This window comes from Phalacrocorax carbo, chromosome 23, assembly GCF_963921805.1.
Source record: "Phalacrocorax carbo chromosome 23, bPhaCar2.1, whole genome shotgun sequence".
NCBI classification, from domain to species: Eukaryota; Metazoa; Chordata; class Aves; order Suliformes; family Phalacrocoracidae; genus Phalacrocorax; species Phalacrocorax carbo.
The window spans coordinates 6,947,208-6,974,840 of NC_087535.1; the positions used below are offsets into that span (position 1 = coordinate 6,947,208).

At 46.6% G+C, this 27,633-nt stretch overlaps 1 protein-coding gene across 1 annotated transcript in view; it reads right to left on the reverse strand.

Moving 5' to 3' along the window:
• The window catches only part of KCND3 (potassium voltage-gated channel subfamily D member 3), a 122,657-nt gene that overhangs the window by 18,804 nt on the left and 76,220 nt on the right, over positions 1-27,633 (reverse strand). The window contains exon 2 of the mRNA XM_064471877.1: positions 12,374-12,536. Coding sequence (XP_064327947.1) covers positions 12,374-12,536 — 163 coding nt within the window. The remainder of the gene's footprint in view (positions 1-12,373; positions 12,537-27,633) is intronic.

Genomic DNA, 27,633 nt, shown 5'->3' on the forward strand with positions numbered 1-27,633 from the left:
GGAATAAGCAGGAAAGGCAGTGAAGCCCTCCACATGTGAGTGCTGAAGGGTGGTGGCAAGGATGGTGTGTCCTGGGTATCCACATTTCCCGAAGGGACAGACACAGAAGAAAGAAAAGCCTGTCTTCATCTTTTAGCTGCTTTGGAGAAGTGCAAGGAGCAGGAGTTGCTGGCTAGGAAAAATGCCTACCAGATGGCAGGCCCAGGAAACAGCTAATTATTATTTATTGATGATTTTCATCTAGTTCTTATGGAGATAATATTCACTCTTGATTTATGTGATATAATAAACTATTAAGTTACAACCTATGACATAATTTCATATTTGCCAGACATTTTCAGCTTTCCAGATCTTCTGTGCTTTTGATCAAGGAGATGACTGGAGTACACGTATGTCGGGTACTCCGTGTGCAGGCCCCCGTCCGCTCCCGCTCCCTCTTTCGACCGGAGCTGCTATTAGCATTATCCGTCACAGAATGGTTGAGGTTGGAAGGGATCTCCAGAGATCGTCTGGTCCAGCGCCCCGGCTCAAGCAGGGCACCCTAGACCCAGCTGCCCAGGACTGTGTCCAGATGGCTTTTGAATATCTCCAAGGATGGAGCCTCCACAACCTCCCTGGGCCACTTGTGCCAGTGCTTGGTCACTCCCGTGCTGAAAAAGTGTTTCCTGATGTTCGGACGGAGCCTCCTGTGTTTCGGTGTGTGCCTGTCCTCGCCTCTGGTCCTGTCACTGGGCACCACTGAAACGAGCCTCGCCCCGTCCTCTTTGCACCCTCCTTTTGGGTATTTATATACATTAATAAGATCCCTCCAAGCCTTGTCTTCTTCAGACTAAACAGTCCCAGCTCTTGCAGCCTTTCCTCATATGAGAGGTGCTCCAGTCCATGTCCTCTCTACCTTTATCTGCTAAAACCACAGTAAGAGCACTCCTGGCAGAGAATGCAGCTACACGAGATAATTAACAGTGCTTCACGTGTTTTCCCCCTAAACAATTAGTAGTTTGAATATGAGTAGAACTATTGCTGACTGCTGCAGTGAGTCCAATGGTGCAGTAGGTGCCTTTTAAGGCTGAAATGAAGCTGTTCTCAAAAGTAATCAATTGAATATTTGGATCTGATTTTTATTTCCGAGGTGAAATATCAGAGCCATTCGCTAAGTGCTCGATTTTCTGGCATTTGTCTGCATCTGTTGCTAGTTTGGGTCTGGACTTAAAGAACATGGTTGATTTTAGGCTATGGAAAAGATAACAAGCAGATTGTACATTTAAACAGGAGTTTCTGCAGACTTAACAACAGGACTTAGAGTCTGGAATGACCAAAATGTATTTTCTTGTAGTTATGATCTCATCTGTGGTTCCTTTGACTAATTTTATCATGAAATTCAGGAAGGAATTCAGCAAAGACTTCAGTTTATACTTCCGAGTGGGAACTCGGCGCACATCTGTAACTTGGAGAGGGAATGGATGTAACCTTCACCTGGTGGAAAACAGCTCAGCTCCCCGGCCTATTGTGGTAGTTTTTCCTTGCCAAGGAGAAAATGGAAAATTCTTCATTTTTAAAAAAAGCTTTCAAAAATAATAGTGGACAAGAAACTAAATGAATCTACTGTCTGTGGAGTGCTTTCCTCAATATAATCAGGCAGCGCTGATCATCTGTCCTACTTACGGCTCTGGGAAGCTGATATGCCATCTTTAACAAAGCCTGGAATCAGGCTGGACTGCCAAATTAGGACTTGGGGTTATTACATGTGTTTGAACGCTGAGTGAAATAATGGCTGTTTAAAAAGCAAATGGCCCATATAATAAGTACTAGTTGTTATTCCGCTGGCTGCGGTTCCGTCTGGCCATTGTAATAGGCAGGCAGCGGAGATACAGCAGTGCTAGAAAAGTTTCTGCAGATTGCCTTTGTCATTTTAATCTTTTTTCCCTAAGAAACAAAGTATGCGCGTTTGGGCTTCTCCTTCTATCAAATCTTTACGTTAAACAGCTTTTGAGCCAAGTTTAAATACTCTGTCATTTTTGCTTTGGGGGAGATGTTGTAGAGCTGCATATGGAAATTAGGTAGTGTAGAACTCATTATATTCCTATATCATTTGATAGAACCACTTGCAGTCAGACCTTGATCTTATTTTGGGCCTCTTCATTACTTTCCAGAGATGAAAGGTTCCCCCTCCCCTCCTCCGTGGCTCTTCTTTTAATCCTACCTTACCCTTGGCACTGTTAAAGCAACAGAACATCGTTTCAAATGCACTATATCGTTTAATCTTTTTCCAACACTGAAGAACATGATGTTCGATCTATTTATAGAACAATGCACAGAATATGGAGTTTAATGGATCTCGGCTTCTCTACTAGTCATAGATATCCTGGCTGATTAAACGCAGAGCTTTGAAAGAAGTGTCGTAATATGCAAAACTTTCAGAGAAGTGCGGGCCGGTCGGGAAGCCCTGGGGCACTGAGACTGGTCCCCTCCTGCTGCAGACTTCCTTTTGTACGTTTTCATCCTGAACTTAACAAGCTCTGGCTTAAACTTAGTGAAGCTCTTACTCCTACTGGGCATCTATTTTAGAACTTCATTCTTCTATTTAGAAAACGTCTTCTGATTTCCAGCCTGCGTGTGTTTGTTGCCAGTTTTACTCGGTTGTCATTGTATTGAGGTTTTCTTTTTACATAGACCATTCCCTTTCTGGTGTTTGCTGCGTTCTGTGGGAAAGAATAGAATAAACTTCACTTTTTGTAGAGTTTGACAATTCTCGCTTCATTCCTTTGCTTCACATTTAAGAAGTAAGCTTTTTTGGAGGCCATTTTGGATTTTTATCCTCTGTAGATGCCCTGCTTGCTTCTAATACCTTTTCTTAGTTATCCATCTATCCATCCACCCAGTAAGGGTTACAGTCAGACCTTGATCTCTGTAAGAACTGACCTTATGGACAGTTTTTCCTGGACTGAAATATGTTGCACATAGTTACTGCATCTTGGCTGAGATTCAAAGCTTCCTCTATGCTGCGGTTCCCACGCTACTAGTCCAGCTGTGTGACAGAGCTGCCTCTCGTCACTCCTTAAGTTTGCCTCTTGAAATAATAATAAAAGAAATTCCTACGTATGTTGTTTTTTCTTTTGTGTTCTTAATGCTGTAACAGATTTTAGAGCTTGGGTCAAAATCGCTTCGGGGACGCGTGGTCAGAGAGGTGCTGCACCAACTGTAGTGGGAATCTGGTATAGTTTGTTAGAGTTAGAAGTGGAGTATTATGGGATGTAAATTAGCATGTCAGAATTTGTCTGGAAACACATGACTTAATAAACATCTTCTCGACAAAAGAGCCTCCTGTTGTTCTGCATCATTAATAGAGACGTTGCTGCTCTCTGTTATTATAAAATAAGGTCCTGTGTTTCACTGAAAGCGAAGTGTGATGAGCATCTGTCTGCCTGTGATTTATCTGTCTGTGTTTCCAGATCTCACTTTTATAACATCTTTCACACAGCTTATGCCCGAAATTAATTGCTGTAGAGTATCCAGGGGACAGAGGAATTAACAGAATTTGATCTCGTGTCACATGCCAACTTACTAGACCTGATATATGAACGCTAATTAATGGTGCGGAGGCCTGTGGTAATGCTGGAATGCAGGAAAAGGAAGGTAATTGCTTCCTTTAGTGCTGCTCATGCCTTCCCTGGGAAGAAGGTGACAACATGGTGGGGTGGGATGGGGACAGCCACCACAAAACCTTTGTATGAACCTCAAGGAAACAAATAAGCAAATCTGGAAGCCTTGTGCCCTTCACTCTCCCCTGTGGAATGAAGCCCAAGGGGAAGAGGTGACGGTGGGGCTGTCTTCCTGCCCCGTTGCCTGAGCTGGTGTCGTCCCCGCGGGGCAGGAGCCCGGCGGCACCAAGGGGTTAAGCTCCAGCGCAGGCACTGCTGTTGCTCCAGGCGGGGAAGGGCCACGAGCTGTGCTCCATCCCGCTGCTCTGCGCTAGGAGCTTTCAGCACTAACTGAGAAGTGTTGCTGGCTGGCAAGCAAATGTTGCTCAGAGTCATCAGATGACAAAGCCGCTGCATGGTGCGGTTAGCTTGCTTTGCGAAGCTGCGCCTAGCTGTTCCTCTTGCTCCCGGGGTTTCTGGGGACAAAACCCATCACAAACCCATCCGTGGTCCTATTTGATATGTGAAAACTCTTTGAAGAACGCGTGTCTCGGCTCGCACCCTTGCGCTGGCAGCCGCACCGCCCTGGCCGCGTGCCTGGGCTTGGCAGAGGCGGAGGGAGAAGCCGGCCGGGCACTGGAGCGCTCCGGGTTGTCGGCGCGGGGCTGCGGCGTCGCCACGGCCGCGCGCTGCTCGGGCCCTCCTTTGCGCGACCCCGCATCGCCGAGCGGCTCCTAATTGTCCTGACTCCATCGCCAACGGAGCTGATGCTCGTATGCGGACAGAAACGCGCTGGCGCCTGGGTGCTGGAGCTCGTGGGCAACGTGTAGAATTGCTCTTTATTATTGTATTTGTTCAGAGTTAATGCTAAGCTCAGTCTAAATGGCTGCGCTTACATGGGGAACAGGTGGCCGGAATTACTGTCAGGCAGCGGTCTGCACAGCAAACAGAAGAGTTCTGTACTGCGACAGAGGAGAAATGAGGAACTCTCTCCTATGGAGCAGTTTGTCTGGTGGATTGAACTGCGGGCCCTTCCTGCACAGTACTCGCAGGCAGGCTGTGATTTGTTTTTTTTCCCCCATATAGATATTTTTTTGAAAACTATCTGTAAGTTTTATGCGTTCTTTTGGTTCCCTTGCCTGCTTGTGAACCCTTCTCTGCCAGCATTTACTGGTGCTTTGCTTGCTACCCGTGGCTGGGCAGGAAAGCACGTGCTGTCGTTTCTGCTGCCCTGTTTGGTGAGCCAAAAAGAACGGCTAGTGCAAAAGCTCAGATAATTTTAAAATCCTGGGTATAAATAGTATTATCATAAGATGGTTTCACTTTATAACCTTGTACATGAACTACCACTGCAAGAATCCACCGAGCCCAGAAAAGAGGTGGATTTATCCCAGTTCTATGCCTGAAAAAACCTGAGTCACAGCGAGGGAAGTATGGAAGGGCGATGCTGCTGCAGCATCAGTTTGTCAAAACAGTGAGACTGGCCGTAGCAGGGAGACGAGGGCAGCAGGCTCCTGCTCCTGCCTGGAGAGGGCCTGCCTTGTGCTGGTTTAGAGCCTGATGCGATGCTGAAGTTATCAGCAGTTACTGTTTGCTGGGATTTTCATGACCTTCAAACAACAAAGGCTTGTTCTGAGTCAGGCTTTACAGACCACTGCTGCTGGGTGGAGTGGGAGGAGTGGAGTGATGAGATTCTAGGATTTCTCAAGTTGGGCTGTGTAAGACATCTGGCAGCGTGAAGCAGGGAAATTCTGCAGTGGCCCTTGAGGGATGTGCTGGTAGGCTGCAGAGTGTTCCCATCCATGTGATTAGAGGACTCGGAGACCTGTATTGCCATCCCAGCACCACATGTGTCAGCAACAAACGTTGTTTTTCATCTGCTTATCACTGTCATGGTACAAATTAGTAACCGCAATGAGCTTTACTACCATTTACACCCACTTCTAGTTATCTTTTTTCCTGACCCAGTGGATTTAGCCATATCCATTAATCTAGACATAACCATATATTGCAGTTGGCACAGGGGTGTTTGAGCTGTATCCAGTGTGTAGGCTGGGAACTGCACGGGAGCTAAGCTGCACCCAGCCCACTCAATTCTGCATTACTTAGACTGGTAAAATAACTAGTTAATAAAGGCAACAGCAACGAATCTGATCACTAGAACCCAGATCCAAAGTAGGACAGGGCTTCCAAACATTTTTTGGCTGAACATTTTGCATGCAGGTCTCCTTCACAAGGCAATTTCAGCTTGCATTTATTTAGACATTTGGGATGAAGCGGGCAACATCAGCCATTACAAATCCTACCAACTGTGCTACATAATGGAGCCATCTGGACAGAGGCTGTCGCGCACAGCCCGACTTCCGACAGGTGGGGAAGGAAAGGGGACACCCTCTTGCCGAGGTGACCAAGGAGAGCCCCCGAGGAGGGGTTAGGGAGGTTCTCGCACGCTGCAGGCTGTTACCTGGTTGTGGCTGAGACATGACGTGAAAGGGCCCCAAGGCATGAAACAAATGTAGAGGGGCTTCTGGCTATGTGTGGAAATTATGTCATCCGGGCATTGGGCCCCTACTGAAAACAGGCTTAATGTTAAGATACACGGGCTTGCTTTGGAGGCTGAGCCCGAAGCTCTAGCTCACTGATTTCAGTCCTTTCTTTCAGAGGACACATCTAGTCTTATGCAGTTTGGGACCCAGGGAATTTGAACTAGCTGAACTGATGGAAAACGCCTTTTTGGTTTCCTGGATGAGATGAAAGAAAAAAGGAAAGATTCCTGGTTGGTTTTTCCCCACCAGAACTATATGAGGGGATGTGACAAACACCAAAGAGGAAACAGAGGAGGAAGAGAAAGAGGTACCTACCCCAGCAAAAATGAAATATCTTTTTTAAAAAAATAAAAAAATAATATAAAAAAGCTTTTTCCCCCCTGTCAAAAACTGTTAAATATCAACAACAACAAAAACATATTCCATGCAGATTCATTGTAGTTGAAAAAAACATGTGTGTTAAATGCCAGCCAGCTCCAGTTTTAACCTTATTGTTTCTCTCTCTCCTTAAGTTCCCAACCCCATCCCCTGCTGGGAACTGAGTCACGTTCTGTCGCTGAGCTCTCCTTAGACAGCTCACAGCTTTGCTCGAGTCGCTTTTTCTGGCCGTTCTGTTCCACGCTCTGAAGTTCACTAACCCACCTCCAAAATTTAGGGTGTCAGCTGAAAAACAGAACGTTTCAAAGCTGACTCCCCTGCTCTGTGGCAAATCAATTATTATAATGGCCTCATTATTGACAGGTGTGTGGGCCGCCTTTCTCATGGGTTCGACGATGACATAAATCTAGTATTAAGCATTCTTTTCACCATCTTCCCTCTTCATCCACTCTCCTGACTGCAGTCCTGTTTTCCGTGCCTCTGGGAGTGACGGCTGGGTCTGGAACAGGCTGTTTCTAATGTGCCTCTTATGGAACAATCGGAGAGACGCTTGTGTCCTTACTCTCCCTTCCTTTTGGCTTAAGCCCCTTTTAAGCATCTCCATAGTTACCTCTTCCTCAGTCTGCAGAGTCAGAGCTCCTGTGTGCAACCATCTCACAAGTACCTCTTGCTGTCTGGAATAACCTTCCTCCATCTACTTCCTCTCATCGACTTCAATCTGAAAAGATATGGCTTGTCTCTTGCCCCTTCACTCTTTTCTTCGGCTGATATCGGCTCTGTGATTGAACGCTTTAATTCATCCACCAGGCAATGTGTCCACTTCTCTGCGTCACCTCATTTATACAGCTACTCTTTGATAGCCTGCGCTACAGTTTGCGGTTCTATATTATAGTTTTATGTGAGAGTGGCTCTGCAAAATGATTTTGTCCTGGGCAGTCCTTTCCTTGCCTAAATCTGGGTGTTCGGTTCTTTCCCGGAAACTTATAGCCTAGAGGATGAAACGAGAAGTGTATTTCAAGGCTTTTGCAGTGCATTGCTTGCTCTCATGGAGTCAAAGGCCACCAGATAATAAGTGAAATGAATCAGGCTAAGAAGCTGTAGTCCCTCAAAAGCATATTTACTGTAGACCTGAAACCGAGCACTGTGATTGCTGGAGTTCTATACGTGTAGGTGACAGTGTCATTTTAGCCCCTGTGAAATGCACCACTAAAACCATGCTAATCCCTCTGAGATTATCAGCCGTTTCTGTATTTTGGCTCATTTAGCAAACGTGACCATTAAACGATAAATGCGCTTTCAATGGGGTTTTTTTCACAGCACCTGAGCATTCACGTTTCTCCCTCCTCTGTCGTGCAAGCGTGAGGAGGCATACCTCATCGTGTATGAGGCCTCCTTCTGAACATTTGTTGCTCCCCAAACCGAGAAGATCCAGATCAACTCAGTTGGTTTATATATTTAGATATTAGCCCTAAGGGGGCTGGTCTCTAGACCAGCCCCCTTTAGGCTGCTGTTGCTATTTCCCCACCCTTCAGCTGCCACTCTACTTCCATGTGCCTTCTGAGGCTGTTCAAAAGTGCTTTAAATATGACTTTGAGGACTTGGCATCTTCATCTGCGTGTACATTTACGTGTGCAGGGAGTTGGGGCTAACAACCACATAGGCTTAACCTGTAATGCTGTATTGCCCTTGTTACAGTGTTTTTTTTCCTGTGTTACCCTTTTTTCTTACTGAAAAGCTGTTAATGCACATTGCTATTTGCCAGTCATCGGCGGCCCGCCTCAGCAAACTCGCGTTTCTGAAAGCTCCTGGGCACTTTTTTGCCAGCTCCTCTTTCCCCAGGGAATGGGACATTGGAGCCCATGGGGTCGTGTTGCTGTAATTAGTTGGACTGTATTGGAGCAGTTTGGGGAGATGCTGAAGGGATCTCTCCTTGTCGTTTCTGAAGCATCATTCCAGGAGCAAAAAAACCGCAACAGCACAAGCCAACTTTGCTGCACTTTGCGCAATCTTTCCAGCTGAGGGACCCGCGTTGATTATTTTAAAGCTGGACAAAGACAAGTGTCACTGGACCTGGGAGCTTAAGGACCAACAAGGGCTCCCACAACACTTTGAAAAACACCTTTCTAGAATTATTTTCACTAAGAGATCTAGTGTTTTCTTCTCCTTCTTCTTTTTTCTTTTGTTATTATTTGTGCAAAGACAGGGCCTTCGATTTTGGTATCGGTTCTCTGCTTAGCCATGGCAATGAATGTGTCTGTCGGCAGCCAGAGCTTTCTCAGAAAGGAGCATTCTTGCAGGATTTTTGACCAGTCTCCGAGTCCAGAGGTCTGCAGCGTTCCTGTAAACCTTGGGAGAGCAATCTCCCAAGATCTTCGGGGATCTTTGCTGCTCTGAGCCTAAAGGCCACATCTGTTCTTGTCGCTGCGGTGTTACCCGGCAGTCTTTCAGCCGTGTGTTTCTCTGCTGCCCTGCTCTGGTGGGAATAACGCTGTGGCTTGGGACCGTGGGCACGCAGTCCCGAGCTTCTAAACAACGAGCTGTTTTACTCTGTGTGCTGCTGCTAGAGGAGCAGCTTCTCGGGAGCCGTTAGTCGCTGCCCCAGCCTTCCCTTTCTAGGGTTGAACAGTGGGAGGTGTCGCCCTCAAACCAGCACCACGTACTTTACTCCTTCTTCACATTGCGTCTATGCTGCAAACCCAACTCAGCAAGGGAGAGATTCCAGCATTATCCGAATTACAAAGTCATTCTATTGTCAAGCGTTTTAAGTGTCAAATTCTCTATTAAAACCCAAGGCTGTGACATTCACTAAAGAGCAGCATCGTTTCAAAGTCAGGAAGGTCTATTCTTAGCACATCAGTCAAAAAGGAAAAAAAATGTCTTTGGGGAAAAAAAAAACCAAACAATTTTGCCAAAGTGAACCTTGTCAGAAATGATCAATTCATCTTCCGTTCAGATTGACCTGATCCTCGCAGCATGCCAGAGGACAAAATCTGATGACACAGCACAATAAATTAAGATGGCCAGGTCTCCTTGTAATTAATTCTCTTGCAGAGCAGTTTTGGCAAAGAATAATTTACCTTCAAAGTGATTAAATCGCTGGTAGTTTGGTTTTGGTTTGGTTTTGGGGTTTGTGTGTGTGTGTGGTGGTGGTGTTTTTTTTTCTTTTTAAGGAACATTTCTCCTCAGTTGGTGGAAGGATAGATGCTGACGAGTAACAGCCACCTCCCGGTATTTTATTCATGCTATTGAAATACCTCTTCCTGCTAGACCAGGGCCTCCTCAACAGTTAGGAGACAAAGCTAAGGCTGAGCAGATCATAATCCACAGGTTCATGGGGCTGTGCTGCGATCTCCTGTTTTCTGGAGTGCAGCCCCTCGGAAAGCCCCGCTGGGCTGGAGAGCCCGGGTTTCCTCACAGCCCGACCTTCAAATCCGCGAATGTCACACCCAGCCGATTCGACACTCGCACAGCACTTTTGCCTTTGTCATTTCTCATTGGAAAACATCACTCTGGGTTCATAAAAAAATAAATAAATATGGTCTATTACCTAATCTTGAAACCTACTTGTACGTTATAAAATTATGATTCTTGAACTAAATAGAACTTCTTCTGAAGCATTTTTACGTACCCTACAAATAATTTACTCTTTAATTAAGAGAAAAACAATTTATTTAGCACACTAGAAGCTTAGGAAAGATATCTGTGTTATTTCTTCAAAGCTGTGTCTTCTAAACTCTGCTTGTAAGGAGCTTCTACTGGTGGGCTCTTCGTGCTCAAGGACTGAGAAAGGGCAAAGAGCTTTTTCCAACCTCCTTGAAAAAGCTATGCAAATGCCTTTGTATCTTTAATTAGGTGGGGACAGAGTTTTAACTATTACTAAGACTTTCTTATTTCTGAAGAAGGCATTCAATTCACTGGAGGATGGTGCTGGAACAAGTACCCTGTCAAAGCAGATCCTTAACGTCCCTGTGTACGTCCTGACCATCTCCAGAGAGACTGTCATTAATGTGCTTCTGTCTCTTTTGTTCTCTTTAGTATTCATGCAGTGATGATCATGTGAAAATTACTCACACTTCTGACTTGAGAAAACTTTCTTAGCCCAGAAATTTATCCAATATCAAGGGAATTAGAAATGCAAATTGGGGGAAATTATACACTGTGTGTGTCAATACAGCAAACCTTATAAAGGCTGGAATCAATCATATCACATCAGAGGCGGTGGTACGTTTCCTTGTCACCAAGTGATCGTGGTCCAACTAATAAAGGAAAAGGTGGATCGGAACAAGAAGCCTCAGCATGCTGCCTGGAGAGGACAGCCTCATCTGAGCGCGCAGCCCTGGAGTCAGTTCTGGAGCTGCTTTCTATCATGATCCACAGTTTTATGCACAAATCTTGTCTGTCTTGCCTATTCATTTGCTGCCTAGGCTATACGGTAAGGCAGGGTCTGTCTCTCTCTGTTAATGTGCCATTTCAGTAGAACAAGTGCCTTCTTTCAAAGTCTTCAATTATTTAAATGGACTGTTGCACACTCGCCCCTTACCAAACCTCTGCGTGGGTACGGCAGCCCTTTCCGCTCGCCGACACCCGGCACGTTAACACGTCGCAGGTTAAGCCCAGATACCTTATGCCTGGCTGCAGCCTCACGTTACGCAACCCCTCCTGCAAATCATTTACGTTCATTAAATGAATGCAACGATCCATACTGGTTTCCCGCTGCCCGGCGCAGTGCGTGGTACCGAGTGGACTTCCATTAGGATATCTTTAGATTTTTGTTATCTGTGCTAGGTTGTGTGACTAATCGGATAAACAGCTCTCCCTCAAACCCACCTCCCAGAATCATCGCAGTTTCACATGTACAATGCCAAGCCTAGTGCAGGTATGTGTAAAACCCAGCAATGACTAATGGAGGCTGCGACTCATTGCTGCAGGATTCTGCCTCTGCTACTCTCCTCATGTGTTTTGACTGCCAAATTTTGTGGTTTTGTAGGTCTTGTATCTCGGCACTCTGCTGTCAGCTCCCTCTGATGCAAGATGTAGGCACGGCCCAGATGCTCGCCTGAAGCAGAAATAGCACATCTCTCTACTACTATTCTCCATCAGGTCCCCTGAGCCTTGAATTTCTGGCAGACAGCATTCCACAGGGAGAAAAAAAACCTCAGACCTTTAGTTTGCAGTTGCTGTAAAAACCTGATTCTTGTTTTGGTGTGATTTAGCAGACCGAAATAGAGATATAATAAATCTGTTATACTTTCTCAGTGAATCAGTAAGCTTATGCTCATAAAAACTGTTCAGATTTTGGAATATTCAGTAATCCCCTAACGCTTCTGAGGGGCCTTTGTGTATTCCCAGTGCTTGTCTATGTTACAGTCTGCAGCTTTGAGGGGGCATGTGTACCGATAAGTGTATTTTTCTGGATGGGTATTTTCAAAACTCTAGGCAGAGGGGGCCGGGAACCAAGCAGCCAGAGATAAACAGCTCTTGGTATTGATTTCAGGGTTTATGTGTATACGTATGTATTTATTTCAGACCGGTACGTAGCATAGGCGAGCAACAGAAGCCCCATTGCGTCTGATGTTTGGGATGCGCCAGTACCCAGGGCGTCAGCGAGCTGGCTGGTGTCCGTACGGGTACTTACACCATGGGTGAAGGTCAGCCTACGCGCGGGCAGGTAGATGGGTAGGTGCGTGCAGGCTGCTCTCTGCAGCGCTCAGAATTAGCCCCGGTGTCTCAAGCCCGTGGTGACAAGCAGGGGCTGAGATGTCCCGGCAGCTGCTGAGCTTTCGGAGGCGGCGGCCGCGCGGGACGGCTTACCTTCTGCGCTCTCCGCTTGTCGGCTCTCTGGTTCTGGTGGTAAATTCGGCTGAAGTTGGAAACAATGACTGGAACCGGCAGAGCAATGACCAGCACCCCGCTCAGGGAGCAAATGGAGCCAAATATCTTCCCAGCAATTGTCTTGGGCACCATGTCACCATAACTAGAGGGGAAAGAAAAAAGGGAAGCCCCTCCTTCAGACAAGTGCAATGGCACCAAAAGCCTTTTCAGGTTCCCTGAGTGCGCAGCAACGTGAGCGTCCGGGTTGGGCACTAAAGCTTAGAAATCCACCGTGCAAGCAACAATTCGCGTGGTGCTGCCGTCCTAGAGATGGTAATTACACCGCGCTGTGGCAATGAATTAAGCTAAGCCAAAGAAAGGCGCTCTTGTTGCAGCGTAGACGTGCCAGTTCAGGCAGCTGCTGAGCAGGTTAAATTCACACCCTTGCTCATTGGGTACCTACCTCTCCATGTAGATGAGCTCTAATAAAGTTAAAACTGTATGTCTGCTTGTGAGCAGGTTCATATATTTCCATTCCCTGAATCCAGGTGCAAATGAGGGCTGACTGACACTTCTCTTTCAAAACCCAGCAGGTTCCGTGCCATCTGTACCGTCAGAAATTTGGGTTCATTCAAAGTCTGGATTCAGTAAAGGGTGAATTGTCAGGAATATGAGACCAGCTGAAATATTATTCAGACAAACCTCTGCACTGGGTTTGACCCAGCAATCTTCACTAACGACTGTAATTTGTATGTTAAATAATACCAGCAGAACTGAGATGGAATAATCTATTTTACGCAGACGGAAGATGATGCTGGTTTAGGTTCTGTGGCTTCCACACGACACACATCGCTACTCTGTTGAGCGCTTATTTGCTCTTTGTGTTTTATTTCAAAAGTTTTCTGCAGCAGTTTAAGCATAAAACTTTAACACCGTCCTTCTGTAAAGAAAACGGATGTCCTTCGCCTCGTTGGCTACTCACCACTGCCATGGGAAGGAGCATGGCTGTTCCTCCCTCATGGAACATACGGTACTGAAGCTGCTCTGGGTCTCGGGCACACGACTGACTGCGCTGGCTCACTGAATGCTGCTTTATAGTGAAGGTAATGGGGATTTTTAATTCTGATCTACAGCTTGGCCTGACGCAATCCCCAAGTTGCAGCCCAGGTGATTGGACCTCTTAATTCTAACCGACTGCTCCATCACTCACGATTCCCCCATCTCGCAGCACAACGTGATGCCTGGCGAGCACCAGGTGTTGGCAGTGCCAGCGTTGTGCCCTGCCTTCGGCAGATGCCGCGGCGAACGCCGCAGGAGGCTCTTCCCCCCCTGCAGTTCTACCCTCTAGAAGCGATTTCAGTGCTTTCTTCTGCAAATGGTTGAGAGGCAAGTAAAAGCCCATCCAGAAAGCTGGCTGTGGATTGCAGCGTGTTCTGGTCATGTAACAAAAAGCTCGTTTGTAGCTAATGCCCCTAGAGCGTGATAGGAACATGATTAGCGCAGCCACGGGCTGAATTTACAGGCCTTGTTTCAGTGAGCCATTTATTACATGCTTGCATGCAAATGTATATTAATATCAATATTCATTGAAGTAATTTTCATCTGGAGGAAAGGGAAAAGCAAGCAGCCACATAACAACAGATCTTAAAAAAATCTGATACTAAAATGACTGTGTACAAACCACTGGGGCGACTCAGGAGGACACGTTGTACTCTGTGAAATCCCACTACGCGCAGGTTTACGTGACCTGGCTACACCCTGGAGTAGAGGAGAAGTCCTAGGCACTGCAACCCGCTGAAGCTTTGCAGTAGACAGGGGAAGGATGCTAAAATTGCACACTGGGCCTAAGGAATACATCCCTTGTTTCAGGGTGCTGGAGATATGGAGAGGCCCCTGGTTGCTGTCAGATGGCGTTTGGGATTTCCATGCTCTTCTTTGGGTCTTTCTGGTGTTTGAGGCAGCAAATATTGAAAAGCAAAAGGATTTACGGCTGAGGCTTTATTTTTACCCTTGATGTCTGCATACGACCAACAAAGAGCTTTTATGGGAACAGAGTTGTGCTAAGAATAGTTTACATCCAAGGGGAAGACCAAATATTTCAAAACACCTTTTTTATCAGCTGGACATCTTCCCCCCATCCAAGAACTTGTTGGTACGAGGGTCTCTGAATAAAAGCAGAACTCATTAGACATTAACTGCTTGCTCCTGGGAGCCTCTCATGTGCTCTCCTTCTAGGCTTGGTGGTAGAGAGTGTGCCCAAGCAGCTGGATGAAAGGTTATCCTCGCTGGGCTATCACACTCGCTTGTGTCCCAGGAAAGGCTTAGTTTCAGGCTAAGTGACAGCTTTGCTTTGGCATTTTCAGGTTTGTGGAATTTTTGGTGTGAATGCTTCAGGCTTCACTAGCTAAGGCTTAATTATCCCAAGCAGAATCCTTTTCCTGCCTTCACCTGCATTAAAACCCCTCAGAATACCTCAAATCAATAAAATGCTATTTATGCCTATTAACTTCTGAGCCGCTGCTTTATGCAAAGATAGTTTAAAAACCCTTGCTAAGTGACAAGGTCTTCTGCCTCATTTCACGCTGTTCTAAAAAAAAAAAAAAAATAAAAAAATCTTAGTTTTCTCCTGCCAGCCCTTAACACAATAAGGCTGAAAATTAACCACATGCCTCAAACATGATCTCGGTGACCTGGAGCATTGAGAGAAAGCCCTTCTGTGCATTTGTAGAAAGTATAATAATAAGTGTCTGGCTCCTGGTCTGTCTTGTAGAGTTTTGTTCTTACATGCAGAGCGAGAATTACCTCGTTACTTGGGACCTCACAGAAGGTGCTTTAAAACACCATCAGGAAAGATCAAACTGTCTCAGAGCGCGGAGGATTTTGCTGGGGAGACGCAGAACTTCATTTGCAAAACTATTACGAGAGATACCGCGACAAGAAATTTTGCACTGGCTGGAGCAGGCTGCACAGGAACCAGACCTAAAATTTGGACTTGTAGCCCCGGCTTCTGGACCTACCGCAGGGTTACCCGCGGAGGGAACGCGGCTGGGTTGCCCCTCTGGGATGGCAGGGCACGTCGTGCGCTTCCAGCCACGTTCAGCTTTACTGGGCTGGCCTGCAATGGGAGCGATACTGATGTTTGGAAACGTCCTAGCTTTTTGATCAGAGTAAAACCAAGCTACGCTTCAGCAGAGCTTGATCTAGATCCCCTTGCGCTTAACAAGAGGCCTCCCTTTGACTTTGACCGTGATGGGGTTTGGAGTGAACCCATCCAGTTGCAATTGTTCTATATTGACATACGCAGCCACCGCAGGATTAATTGCTGAATGACTATTTTTGTCCTGATGGTACCACGAGGTACTAATGGCCACATGGCATATTTATAACAGCTGCAGTGCCAAATAATCTCGAATATTGGATTTCAGTTAGTACTAATTGGGCATTTTAAACCCAAAACTTCTTTTCCCCAGACTGAAATGAGAGAGCTCAACTTTTCCATTAATTTGTTTAGTAAAAGGCAACTTGTCACCTAAAAAATTTCTTCTACAGAAAGTGCATTTTAAGCAATTTATCAATAATCTCATTAGAGCAGCAAGAAGATAGAAGAGTTAGGTAATGATTAACATTCAGAGGGTCTAACGGGATGTTTGAGCCTGTAATAAACAATGGGAGGCTGCAAATTCAGTAGACTTTTAATGTGGCCTCTAGTAAATCATTTCAGCTTTCTGTACCTCAGTTCTCCATTTAGGAAATGGCACCTGGTTACTTGCTTGGCTAAGTAGGTGCCGGGTTCTTTGGAGCAGGAGCTGCCCCACGTTCTGAATATACCCGGCACCCAGCAGTGCCCCCGAAGTGCTCCTGCGTTACGAAGATTGGTAATGCAAGGCCAGTGGTACAGCAGTCGGGAGCAAACGCAGCCTGTTTTGGCTCCAGGCTTGTCCAGAGATAAATGCTGAGCATCGCCTAGGTTAGATGTGGAGCATGCCTAGAGAGAAACACCGTGTCTGTTTATTTAGCCAGGAATCTGGTTAGATGGCAACAGATGGGGCCAGTTTTCAGTGGCTGGATTCATTGCTCCGCTCGCTGGCTGTGCTGGGTGAGGTACGCCGGCCGCCAGGCGAGCGCTGCCCCTGCCGGGGAGGGGCTGCCCTTGCTGCTGCGGTCCGTCAGGGCTCTGGAGCCTCTGCACGTGTAGCCCGTGTTTCCAATGCCACAGCTTTGGTTTGTCCCCTTTTCGTCTCCCGGTGTCCCTCCAAAGCCCCATTTCCTACCAAGGAAACACCAAGGTGCCTGCCTGCTGCGCAAATAATGTAAAGTTCAAATAAAGCCTTAAACAGACAAACCGGGGAAAAAAACAAATTAGGAAATGACTTCTGAGTGGTCACTCTTAGGCTGGAAAAGAATTTTGACACTTCGTTTATTTGTGCTGTGACTTCCGAGTTCTTTGGACATAAAAGGGGTCATATGTCACTCACCCTAATTAGCAGCTATTAGCCTTGACAGCATAAAGTGCTGCTGTTTTCCTCTCTGTCACTACAGAAAATGTTGTCAAATAGAGGTCACTCCTTCCGAGTCCTGGTTCTAGCGGTAGAGGTGTCTGGACAGTGCTTAGCTCCTCCAGCTGGAGACAGCAATAAATAAGGTGCTGAACAGCTCATCAAATGACTCACTAAAAATAGACTCTCAGCAGCATCTCTGATGATCCTCTCTCTCCCTGCAACGTTCGCAGCCCTACAAATAGGGATTGTAGTCAAAAAGCTGGAAGATTCTGCGGTGTAGGGACATCGGAAGGTGCTGCAGCAATAACAACTCCGTAGGGGCAGTGAAATGGCTTTTCAGAGGATGCTTTTCCAGCAGCCCTTTTATGCGCCAGCTCGTCAGCAGGATAAGGCGTGCCCCTGGGGAGGGCTTTGCGGTCCGTAAGTGACCATTGGTGTGTAGCTATTGGTCTCCGTGGGGTTTTCTAGAGGCAGAGGGGATGACTGCAACTGGAAATTGATAAACCTGTATCCCAACACCTTCTTAGCAGTAAAAGCCCTGCCGTTGGACAGGGGGTCGGGTCCAGCGCTCCTGCTCTTCGCCAGAGCTGGCTCAAGGGAGGGCAGTCAGGCCCCCGAGAGCGGCACGCTCCGGGAGCCCCGGCGATGCGGTTAAGGTCGCGGGGACAGCTGGCTCCTGGATCTAACGGTCAGAAGAGGACTCTGTTTTTTCTGGTCGCTATGTTTAAGTGGTCAAGGGACATTTCCTGCCTAGCGGTGCAAAACCTTGTGGTTTTCGCACACAGCTTATGAAAGCTGACATATCTCACGGAGGATGGGAACAGAAACAATGCTGCTTCAAATGATTTAGTATTTCTGCCTCAGACTGGCATTAACGGCTCTTTGAGAGCTTCTTTATCTCTCTAACCTTTTGCCCGGCACAGTAGAGTCAAAAGAAGATTTCACTCCAGCCTGTAAGCTTTTGCTTTTAGGACAATAAGGACAGAATAATAACATTATGTATCATACAATAGAATATGATTTTGAAAGCCTTTTGCATGAATGAGATAGAATAAAGCATGGAATTAGTATGTAGCTTTCCAGGTGCAAGAGATGATTTTTTTATACCGTAAGTAAATCGCTACACAATGTTTTGATTTGCACAAAGGAGGAAAAAAATGCCTAGAGTTCAGCTAGAATGTTTCAGTTGCATTGCAAGGCCGCGTACGTTGCATTTGACAGCTCAGAGGCTCTCATGTCCCTCCGCTTAATAGGTACAAGTCCAATGTAATCATGCTAATGCCGCTTTGAACCTCCAGTGGAATAATGATCGTGTCACTTCCAATGATACAACGAAAACAAAAGCAAATATTACTCATTCCTTTCCTGGTTTTGCACATGACAAATGAACGGGGAATTAACAGCTATGGTATGGGGGCTGGGGATGGTCAGATCTTTTCTTATGGGTTTAATTCACTCCTGTGCCACGTTAGCTGTTTGGTCTGCCTTGCTGGAGTTACCCCAGCAAGCCCCACAGCCCTCCGGAGCACAGCTAGCTGCCCCTCCCGTGTGCCGTTTTCCTGCCCGCCTGGGTTTTATCCTGGCACGCACTCGTACCTGCAGGCATGCAAAGATGCTGTCGCCTCGTTCAGCCCAGGCACGCAAACTTTCACCGGTGATGTCTTAAATTCCTCTGTTCTGGGAAGGTGGGAGGAGGGCCCTGGAGCTCCTGGGGCGGCGATGCCGTCTGACGGATTGAGCGCAGACCTGCGGCGCGGGCCCAGTGATGGAGCGCTGCCCTGCTCTGAACGCTGACTGTCCTGGCCTTGTTTTATGGCCTCAGGGAAGACAGGTCCACTTGCTATGGGATTTTTTTTTTTTTTTTTTTTTTTTTTCCATGTCCATAAGGGAGATCAAAATATTTTCAGAGCTGTCCTGGACAACTCTTGTGAGCATTAATTAGTTAATGCTGGCATGATATTTTGAAAATACAGGAGAATTTTTTTGGAAGTGTTTTGCAGACGCAGACTCGGTAATCCGTGTCCGTAAGGACAGGCTGGTATGTTAATGTCAGCTTTTTAAATATACTAATCCTGGAAGGAACGGGATGCGCTGATGAACGCCCGAGGAGGCTTGTGGTGCCTCCTGAAAGAGCGTGCTGTAAACAGAGCCATAATGGCTTTGAAGCAAGAGAATCTATAAACAGGCTGTCAGCTGACAGACTCGAACAGCAAATCAGCTGTGTCCGGGGACGTACAGAGCCTATTTCACGCTAGGATTCTTCTACGTTAAATATACTTCTTTTCTGCCTCGTTTTGACCCGGACAGCTCCCCAGTTGGGGATTCAACTTCTGCAGTATCTGGCTTGGTTTTACGCTACTGTTCTCTTTTCCCTTGGCATACTTTATTTGTTAAGGTTTTCATGGATGCTCTCATCCTCCCTAGACGTTCTGCCGGAATGACATCCGCCAGCCAAGCTGCGAGGGCTGAGTGCTGCAGATGCATGTCGGTGCTAGCGGCAGAAGCTTATCTTCCGTACTCGGATTCATTTTGATTTCTTTGTAAAGCTGTGCTCAACAGTTACTTAGTAGGGGTTTTCCAGGTTATGTTGCCTTTTGATTTTGTTCTGGTTTATAAATTTATATTTGTTACTGTTACGTAATAAAAGGACTGAGAGGTGTTTCTGAAATCCTGAAGAAAGGTCTGATGCTGTTAGGCCCTTTTCTTGCACTAACAGAAGTGAACGTGCAATGAAATAGAAGGTAGGACGTTTAAAACTGTCAGGGATGTCTGTGCGGTGCGAGACGTTACCTCATTGGAACTCACGGTTTCAAGATACTCTGGGGAATTTGCCAGAGATTCACGAAAGGACTCGTCAGCTGTCTTTTTTATTAATACCAAGACTGCGTAGTTACATCACCCGGGATGAAAAAGGATCACGGAGGAGACGCAAGTCCTGTTGCTTCTCCAGCAGTGAGAATTAGAAAGAGAGGCAGGTGATTGCCCAGTGACTTGCTGGGGGGCACCTGCACTTCTGGGTAGCCCGTACCAACCCTCACCGAAGCCAGGTGAAGGGATTAGGTGGACTTGGGGTCACTCGTAGCCTGCTCGTTCCCATGCTTGTCCAAGAAAGGTGACCTGGCTGAAGGTCTCTGAGAGCAACCGGCAGCATAAATATTCCTTACAGCAACAGCAGGGACTGCCCGAAGAAACAGGAATGTTTATGCAGACACAGGAATAAACTGAGTAGGTTATTTAATACACTGAGGGTTGAGAATACTTAATATATGCACGCACTGGTTCCATTTATTCTTCCTGGCTTGGATCAACTTCTCAGCCTGTAGGCAGTTAAAACAGATGGTCTGAATTTGGGTAACACTCAGACCTTGAGTTGAAGCTAAAAATGGAATTTTATTGGCAAGGAAAGTAGGTCAGAAAGCTAAAGCCCCTAGTCCTAAAATGATGAAAGGCCTCTAATCAAGTGTTCTCTGTTACCATTCATTAAAAGGAGCAGGGGAAGAAATATTAGAGACCTTTGGAAAAGGTATTGCAGCGGGAGCGCGAGCGCCCTCCCTCCCGCAAGGGGACCCGTGCGTTTGCAAACCCGGTTTGGCGTGAGAGACGGGGCGGCCACGGATGTCGCTTCCCGAGGTCCTGCGGGCTGGACGGGAGCCACGGCGGGATGCGAACGGTTTTCCTCACGGGGACGTGAGCAGCTTTATCTTCTGCTTCAGTGAGAGGAGCGCCTCTTTGCATATCCTCTATTAATACCTTTCACACTAATAATCCTTTCCACGCTAATGCTGTCATCCACCTGACTCAGGTTCTGTAATTTTATCGCCTCTGCAAATTGTGACTTGCGCCATATCTGAGACTTTCAGTCAGTGATTTCTTTGCTCTTCGTCGTTTTCAGATGTGTGCCAACTGCTAGAAACCTTTCTTTGTTGTAGCCGACAGGGATTACTCAAAGCAAACGGGGAGCCTGTACCAGTTTGCACAGTGGGAGTGGTCCCAGTTCGGCACATTGTTGCAGCCATTGCTTAATATTAAGCACATCCTTAATTCCTGGTCACTGAAAAGACGATAACGTGCTTGTTCCAATGTTTTTTTGAAATGGTGCCAAGATGAACGTCCTTTGCCTTCGGCGCACCCAAGCTCATACGCTGCCGATGCCCGTCTCCCTTTCCCCTCAAACTACGGCCGGACATCCCGTTCCCCTGAGCGGAGGGCCGCTTGATTTCCGCTCTGCCGGCAGACGCGTCTGTAGGGATGGTATCGGAGACCTCCTGTTCGCTCTCCCTTAATGGCAGGTGTGGGCCGTCTGCCTTGATCCTTGGCTGCCACTGCCACAGCAGCAGGTAACAAAAGTAGGGGCTGAAATCTGGAACGTCGGGAATGATGAGCAGGGCAACTGTCTACCGCTTGGCAGAAATAGCGGTTTGCTATGTCGTACCCATCTCCCTAAAGAAAAATAGATGTTTTCTCTTTTAATGGTATCTCAGGTTCTTCATGACCGTATAATAAAGCATTAATTAGTTTTTCACCAAAAAAAAGGAAAACTTAAACTGTTGATTTAACAGTTATTCAGAGAAAAAGAATTTACTTCAATGTAGAATCAATACAAGAAAAGCTGAATTTCTCTTTGCAGAAAATACCTCCAGTCTGAACCTCCACACCTTGCTGTCTTTTATTCCTAATGTTTATTCATTCAGCTTTTCAGAGGAAATTTTATTCCTTTTAGTTCTTGCGAAGCCGATATATCTAGCAAACAGTGATCTCCGTTTTCTTTTGCTTCGTGCATCACCAAGCAGCGATGTTGTCATCTAAGTTTTTGATCCTCAAATCTCAGTTTCAGTAGCGACAGATGTAGCAGAAAAAGCTTTCTTAGGTTTTTTTTTTCTTTTTTGTTTTTGTTAGCCTGCTGAACCTAACAGCATTTTTTGTCAGACAGATCTTCCTGCAATTGACAGAGTTACTTTGGGTTTGAAATTTATTGAGAAGACTTAGCAGGAAACACCACAGATGTCATCTGGGCTGTTATTTTCCCCGAGCAGAAGACGACTGTGAAGAGGAAACGTTTTAATGGACTCCAGGACCAGGGGGTGGTGGTGGTAATTTCATGCTTTTCTGAAGTTCTCCACGCTAGAGAATTTCAAGTGAAGAGCAGCTGCTGCATTTTGATGCACCTCAAACCCTCCGGCGATACCCATCACACACTGGAGGTCTGCGAGTGTGGCAGGGCAAGTTGCAGAATAATAGAGTCCAGCAAGAAAAGAGTCAGAATCTGTTTCCTACGCGTGTGTTTGGGAAATTGCAAAGGTCCTCAGTTCCCTGAACCAGGAAAGTGTTTGTTGTTTTTTTTTTTCCTCTTCTCTATTCTAAGCTGCAAATTCATGGGCTGACGGTGATGGCAGCGTCAGGGCCCTGTGTGGGGGTCTCGAGCCCAGAGACCTGCCCTGCTCGAAGCGACCCTCTTGTCAGCAGCACAGAAAAACACATACGTGTGCAACAAGTTACCGTTTTGCCCTTCAACTCACCGTTATCAGTTGAGGAAAAGCTCGCTGCTTTACCATAACAGTGGGGATTTATTGTCATACACAAACAAAATAATCCATTTCTTCCTTTCTTTCCTGACGAAAAGCCCACCCCTTGCTGGGTATCTGCCTTTTGTGGGGCTTTTCCCCCGTGAAGGTGAAAGTATGATGTTGTTTTCAAGGACTGCTGGTTCCTTGAGCATTGAAGCTTTTCACCCTGACCTTGACGGCAAGTTCTTCCTCGGTCAGTATTTGATTGACTTTAAATTCTAATGTGGGCACTCAGACTCAAGCCCGTTGATAAGAGCTAGCCCTGGGGGTGGTGCGGGGCAGTGGCCACCCGCGGGTCCTTTGGCCCCTGCCCCGCACCGCTGCGGCACGCGAACCGCCTGCGGTGAGGCACCGCGCTCTCATCTTCTCGTTTGTTTATTTACTTTATCCCGGCTAGCCTCCGCCGTCGGGCTGCTCCCTGCGCGGGGGCGCGGGCGGTCTGCCGCCTCGGTTCCGATGCTCGGGGGTGTCTCGCCTAACAGCTCGTGGTTATAACGCGCTTCGAGAAGTTGCCGCACACGCAGTTGCTAATTGGTTTATGATTTAGCATTGTTATAGTTTTACTGGTATATCAGTCATCGCAATTTGTCCGTAAGCGCGCAGCGGCGTGCTCTGGGCCATGCAGAGACGCACCGACTGAAATGAGGCCAGTTAACGTGGAACGGCCGTTTTGCAGCCACCTACTCGCCACCGAGCGAGCCTTTCATCTTGGGCTTTCTCTTCGTCACCCAAAGTAATATTTTTAACATTTGTGTTTTCTACAGCTATCAAGCACCAGCAATGGTCAGGAAATATTAGGAAAAAGTCCCGAGTATTTTTGTCCATCTGACCATCATCTAATAGAGGCGCCTGGCGTGTTAGCAACCGAGTCCTGCTCTTCTCAATAACATGCTTTTTAAGAAGTGTTTGTTTTAATAGAAAGTAAAACATCCCTGATTAAGGCATTATTTATTTCTGGTTGCATACACTAAAGGCCTTTTAAATTACTTCATCATTAATTCAAGAAGAATCCTCATATTACTTGGAGTGAGAACCTTATACAATTACCTGATACTAGAATCTTTTTTTTTTTCTTTTTTTTTAGACCCTTAAAGCTCCCTGTAAAAGAAATCTTTTCAGAAAACATGCAGGCTGGAGAGGGCAGTCAGTGCATTGGGCAATTAGACTTTTCACCTAATAGCAGGGTTGAAGGCTCCCTGCCCTGTCTTAAATTCTTAACTGTGGTGTCAGCTTAAAGGAAATGCTGGGTTTTTGCTTTCATTTTATCCTCACTTTTTCTTTTCTGTCTTTTTAAGCAGCTTGAGCGTCCATGCTGAGCCATGTCACATTCAAAATGATACACATACTGTGCATTTTAATGAGCTGCTAACACTGATTATACAAAAAGCAATCTCAGAAATATTTACCGAGTCAAAAAAAAAAAAAAAAAAGCCTATGGGGAATTAATTAGCTTTTTAAGAACTGGCTTTTTGAAACCCTCAGGTTCGGGAAAAGTTGAACTTGGAATTGGAAGCAGTTTCAAAGGAGTTGAAGTGAGCAGAAGAAAAAGGAGTAAGTTGTAATGGACTGTTACACATCCCAGGCATCTCTGTACTGGTCAGAAGGTGCACTGGAAGCTGTCTGTGTAATTGGTTCACTCTAAAAGCTTCCCGAGGGAGGAGCGCCGCGCAGTGCCTGGATCGTCTGTGAAGTTTCTGCAGCCTTTCTGCAGGGACGAGCAGGGAGGGACAGGATCACCGGGGCCCTGGCCAGGTCCCTCCGTCACGTTCAGGGCAACAGATTTAGCAAACGGCCAGCTCTGGAGATACGGCTAACTCACCGAGCCGCAGGGGGGCGAGTTGGGAAGGGTCCTCTGGAGACCACCCGCTCAGAGCGGGGTCACCCAGAGCAGGTTGCTCAGGGCTGTGGCCGTTGGGTTTTCGATGGCTCCAAGGTTGGGGCTCCATGATCTCCGTGGCGAGCTGTTCCAGTGCTCAGCCACCCTGGCAGCAAAAGCAAATGGGGAGTGCTCTCGATCTGGAGGCAGTTCTCCTTGTGCAGTGGTTTTTTTGCTGCAGCTTTCGCATGCCTCCACGTGCGCTTTAGTACCGGGTGCCGTAACACGCAGATGCGCAACTAACCTCCTTCTCACAGGTCCTACAGAATGGCTTTGTGATGGGTTTGACTGGAAGAGTAAAGCTGTTTTAATTTGATCGTATCCTTAGAAGCGTGATTCCTTTAATTATATTTAAGCACCTAAGCTCCTCTTTAAATAATAGTTTGAAATAGTCTATATTTAAGAATAGCGATAATTCTGTAAATTTGCGCAGAATTACCTTTCCTGATCAAAAGTTCTGTTTCAACAGTCTAGCAATTACGATCAAATAGCGAAGCGCATAAAGTACGTCAGGTTTATGGGAATGAGAGAGGCGGCACAAGTGAAGGGTTTATCTCATGTCTAAAGATAACGTGAGCTGTACACTTCTCTCTACATCCCGTTATGCCTATCCATAAAATACAGACCGCAATAAACTCAATTTCACAAACATGTTTTTTTAAATAGTGATGTGGGAAACTCACTTCATTCGAGGCAATGGAGAGCTGCATACAAATTAGTTAGTTTTAGACCTCTCTGATTAATGCCTCCTTTTCCTGCAGATGTGAAATGCTACCCAGGGGCTGGATATTACCTAAAGACACACTGCTGTCCCTTCCCAGGGACCGTGATCTAATAATGCGGCATTGTCGTCCGACAGTGACATATGAAAGGAATTAAGAATTCACTTGGATCAGGCGTGCATTGTAAATGAAAGACATATTTCAGTGATAGGAAGAATTACATGAGCATGGAAGTGATCAGGTTGCAGAGACTACTTATAAGCTCTGCAGAAACTCTTCCAGTGCAGGCTACTCAAGTCCTGGAAACAAAAGGAACAAACCCTTGCAATAATGGGTTGAAAGGCAACCCGGAAATTCGGATGTGGACCTGGGCCTTGAAGGATGGCTCGGTGTGTACAGGATATTACCGAGATCAGAAAGATTTGAAGGGAGTTTTCTTTATTGCCCTTCAGTAAAGTCGCCCATAATATTGCAAGTGTTGTAAAACCACGCCGCGGGGCGGGAAGGCGGCGCGGGTTCCCGGACCTCTTCCAGAGCGTGTGAGATGCGATGCTGAGGAACCGGGAAGAGCGTATTTGTAGCGCAGGCTGCCTCACCCTTTACTTCTAGGCAAAGCAGAATCCGGGTGAACTGGAGACTTGTAGACGTGTATTTCAACACTTCCAAGTGCAGCAAGCACGTAGTGCTTGGGTATGTCCTTCCAGCCTTGCACTGCCTGACTTGTGGTGGCTGTGTTCTCACCCATGGGCTCGCCGGACTCGCCAGCAAGATCAGAATCGACGCAGGGTTAGATTTACAGAGTTAATTGCGCGTGTAAGAGGGATCGCTGAAGAACTGGTGCTGGCCTAATCCTATTTGCATCTTTACACACCTAAATAATTTTGTAAATCTGGCCATAGACTCCTTAGATGACTCTGAAATCCACTCTGAGTTTAGATCGCGTCAGGCAAGCTAGCCGCTAGGAACGGGTTGACGCTGCGGCAGAGGCATGGTCTGAACGTTATATACCATGAAAAATCGGGAGAGCGTATCCAGAACCTGTGCCTAGCTCTGCTAACCAAAGCTGGGTGGTTTCCTCCGCAACGCAGAGGGCTGCTGTTTGGCGTGGGCATGCTTTGTTCTACCTTGGTTTAGATACTTAATGATTTCTCCTCCGCCCCCCCGGTCCTTTTTATTGGTCTTGTTTAAATAAGCGTTAATGCCTCGTCTTTGAGCAGGTGCAAACCGGTACTCCAGAAAGACTGCATTATGGTTGCAGAGCCATTATCGTACCCCTGTCAATCACAGCCTCATTTGCTCCTGGAATGTAAAGAGCACCTGTGGCTAGTTAGCTATAGACTTTATTACAAGCTAGATGACTTCAGCATTCCTTGCTCGTAACTGTGTTCCTTCTGCTTTCATTTCTATGAATAAATTTTGATTTTTTGGAAGCCTTGAAATAACTTTTTTCCCTCTTATTTCATGGCTCTGTATAGCAGAAAAGAAAAAATAAATAATAAAACCCCAGGAAGTGCAGGTGCCCCTCTGTGAACCTACTTAGTGCAGGACACAAAAGGTTGTCGGAGAAGACAGTGAAAACAAATAGCTTTTTCTTACGCTAGCTACTGTTTTATCTTCTTTTCTATCTTTTATCTTCTTTTAATAGTGTCTTATGAAAAAAATGGTGAGCTTTAAACACCACTCTACAATACGGAGTTTATTCTAAGTGTATGATGGACAAATCAGAGAATCTTTCTTTCTTTCATAGTTTTTTTTTGAATGGAAGACCAATGCTATGAACCTGCTCTGAAGGGTCCCTTGATTTTTTTCCGCTTCTTGTGAGAGCAGCCACCGTGAAGGCACAGCAGCGTCTTTGAGACCTCGTGAGAGCACGAACGCTCTCGGCCAGCTGCAGGTCTGATGGGTAGGGACTGTCTTACGGACGTACGGACTCTTCCAGCGCTGCGCGTCGCGTGCGTGCGGATACGCCTATTGCAGGTTCCAGAGCAGCTTATGGATCAGTCTAAACTCGTAGCAGAAACCGGTTTCACCCTTTGGTGGCCATTGCAGCAGCCGACGAGACGGGTGGCAGCACAAAGCTAGCCTGGCAGGCATCTGGCGAAAGCGCTCCTGCCGAGAGTACCGGCATCCACCTTGCTTGTCCTCTGGGCGATTACAGGGTTGCACGGACACGGGCATGCACAAGCTGCTTCCCAGCGCAGAAATGGGGCGTGAAGAAATGCAGCGCCCCTTCCAGTGATGGCTGGTAGCCATGAGCTTCGGTCGCAGTGGTCGCCTGGGAGGCACAAGGCGTCTGACACCTTTCCTCTGCGCTGCCCCTCGCTGGCTGGCCCTCTCCACTTGGAGTGCCGGGAGTTCAGGCTCTAGCATCCACCTTTACCTGTATTTTGGAATATCTTACCCATTTGTTCCTCTAAGCATGTGTTAATATTAATAACACATAGATAATTTTTCTGAGTAAGAAATCAAATTCACCTACATGCTGCCAGATCTACGCCTCCAGGGAAGTGTTCTGAGTCTAGAGATGGTTGAATAACTCTGTTCTATTTCAGACTCCTCTTTCTTCAAAGGCAGACTAAAGGAGTATGCTCACAAATAC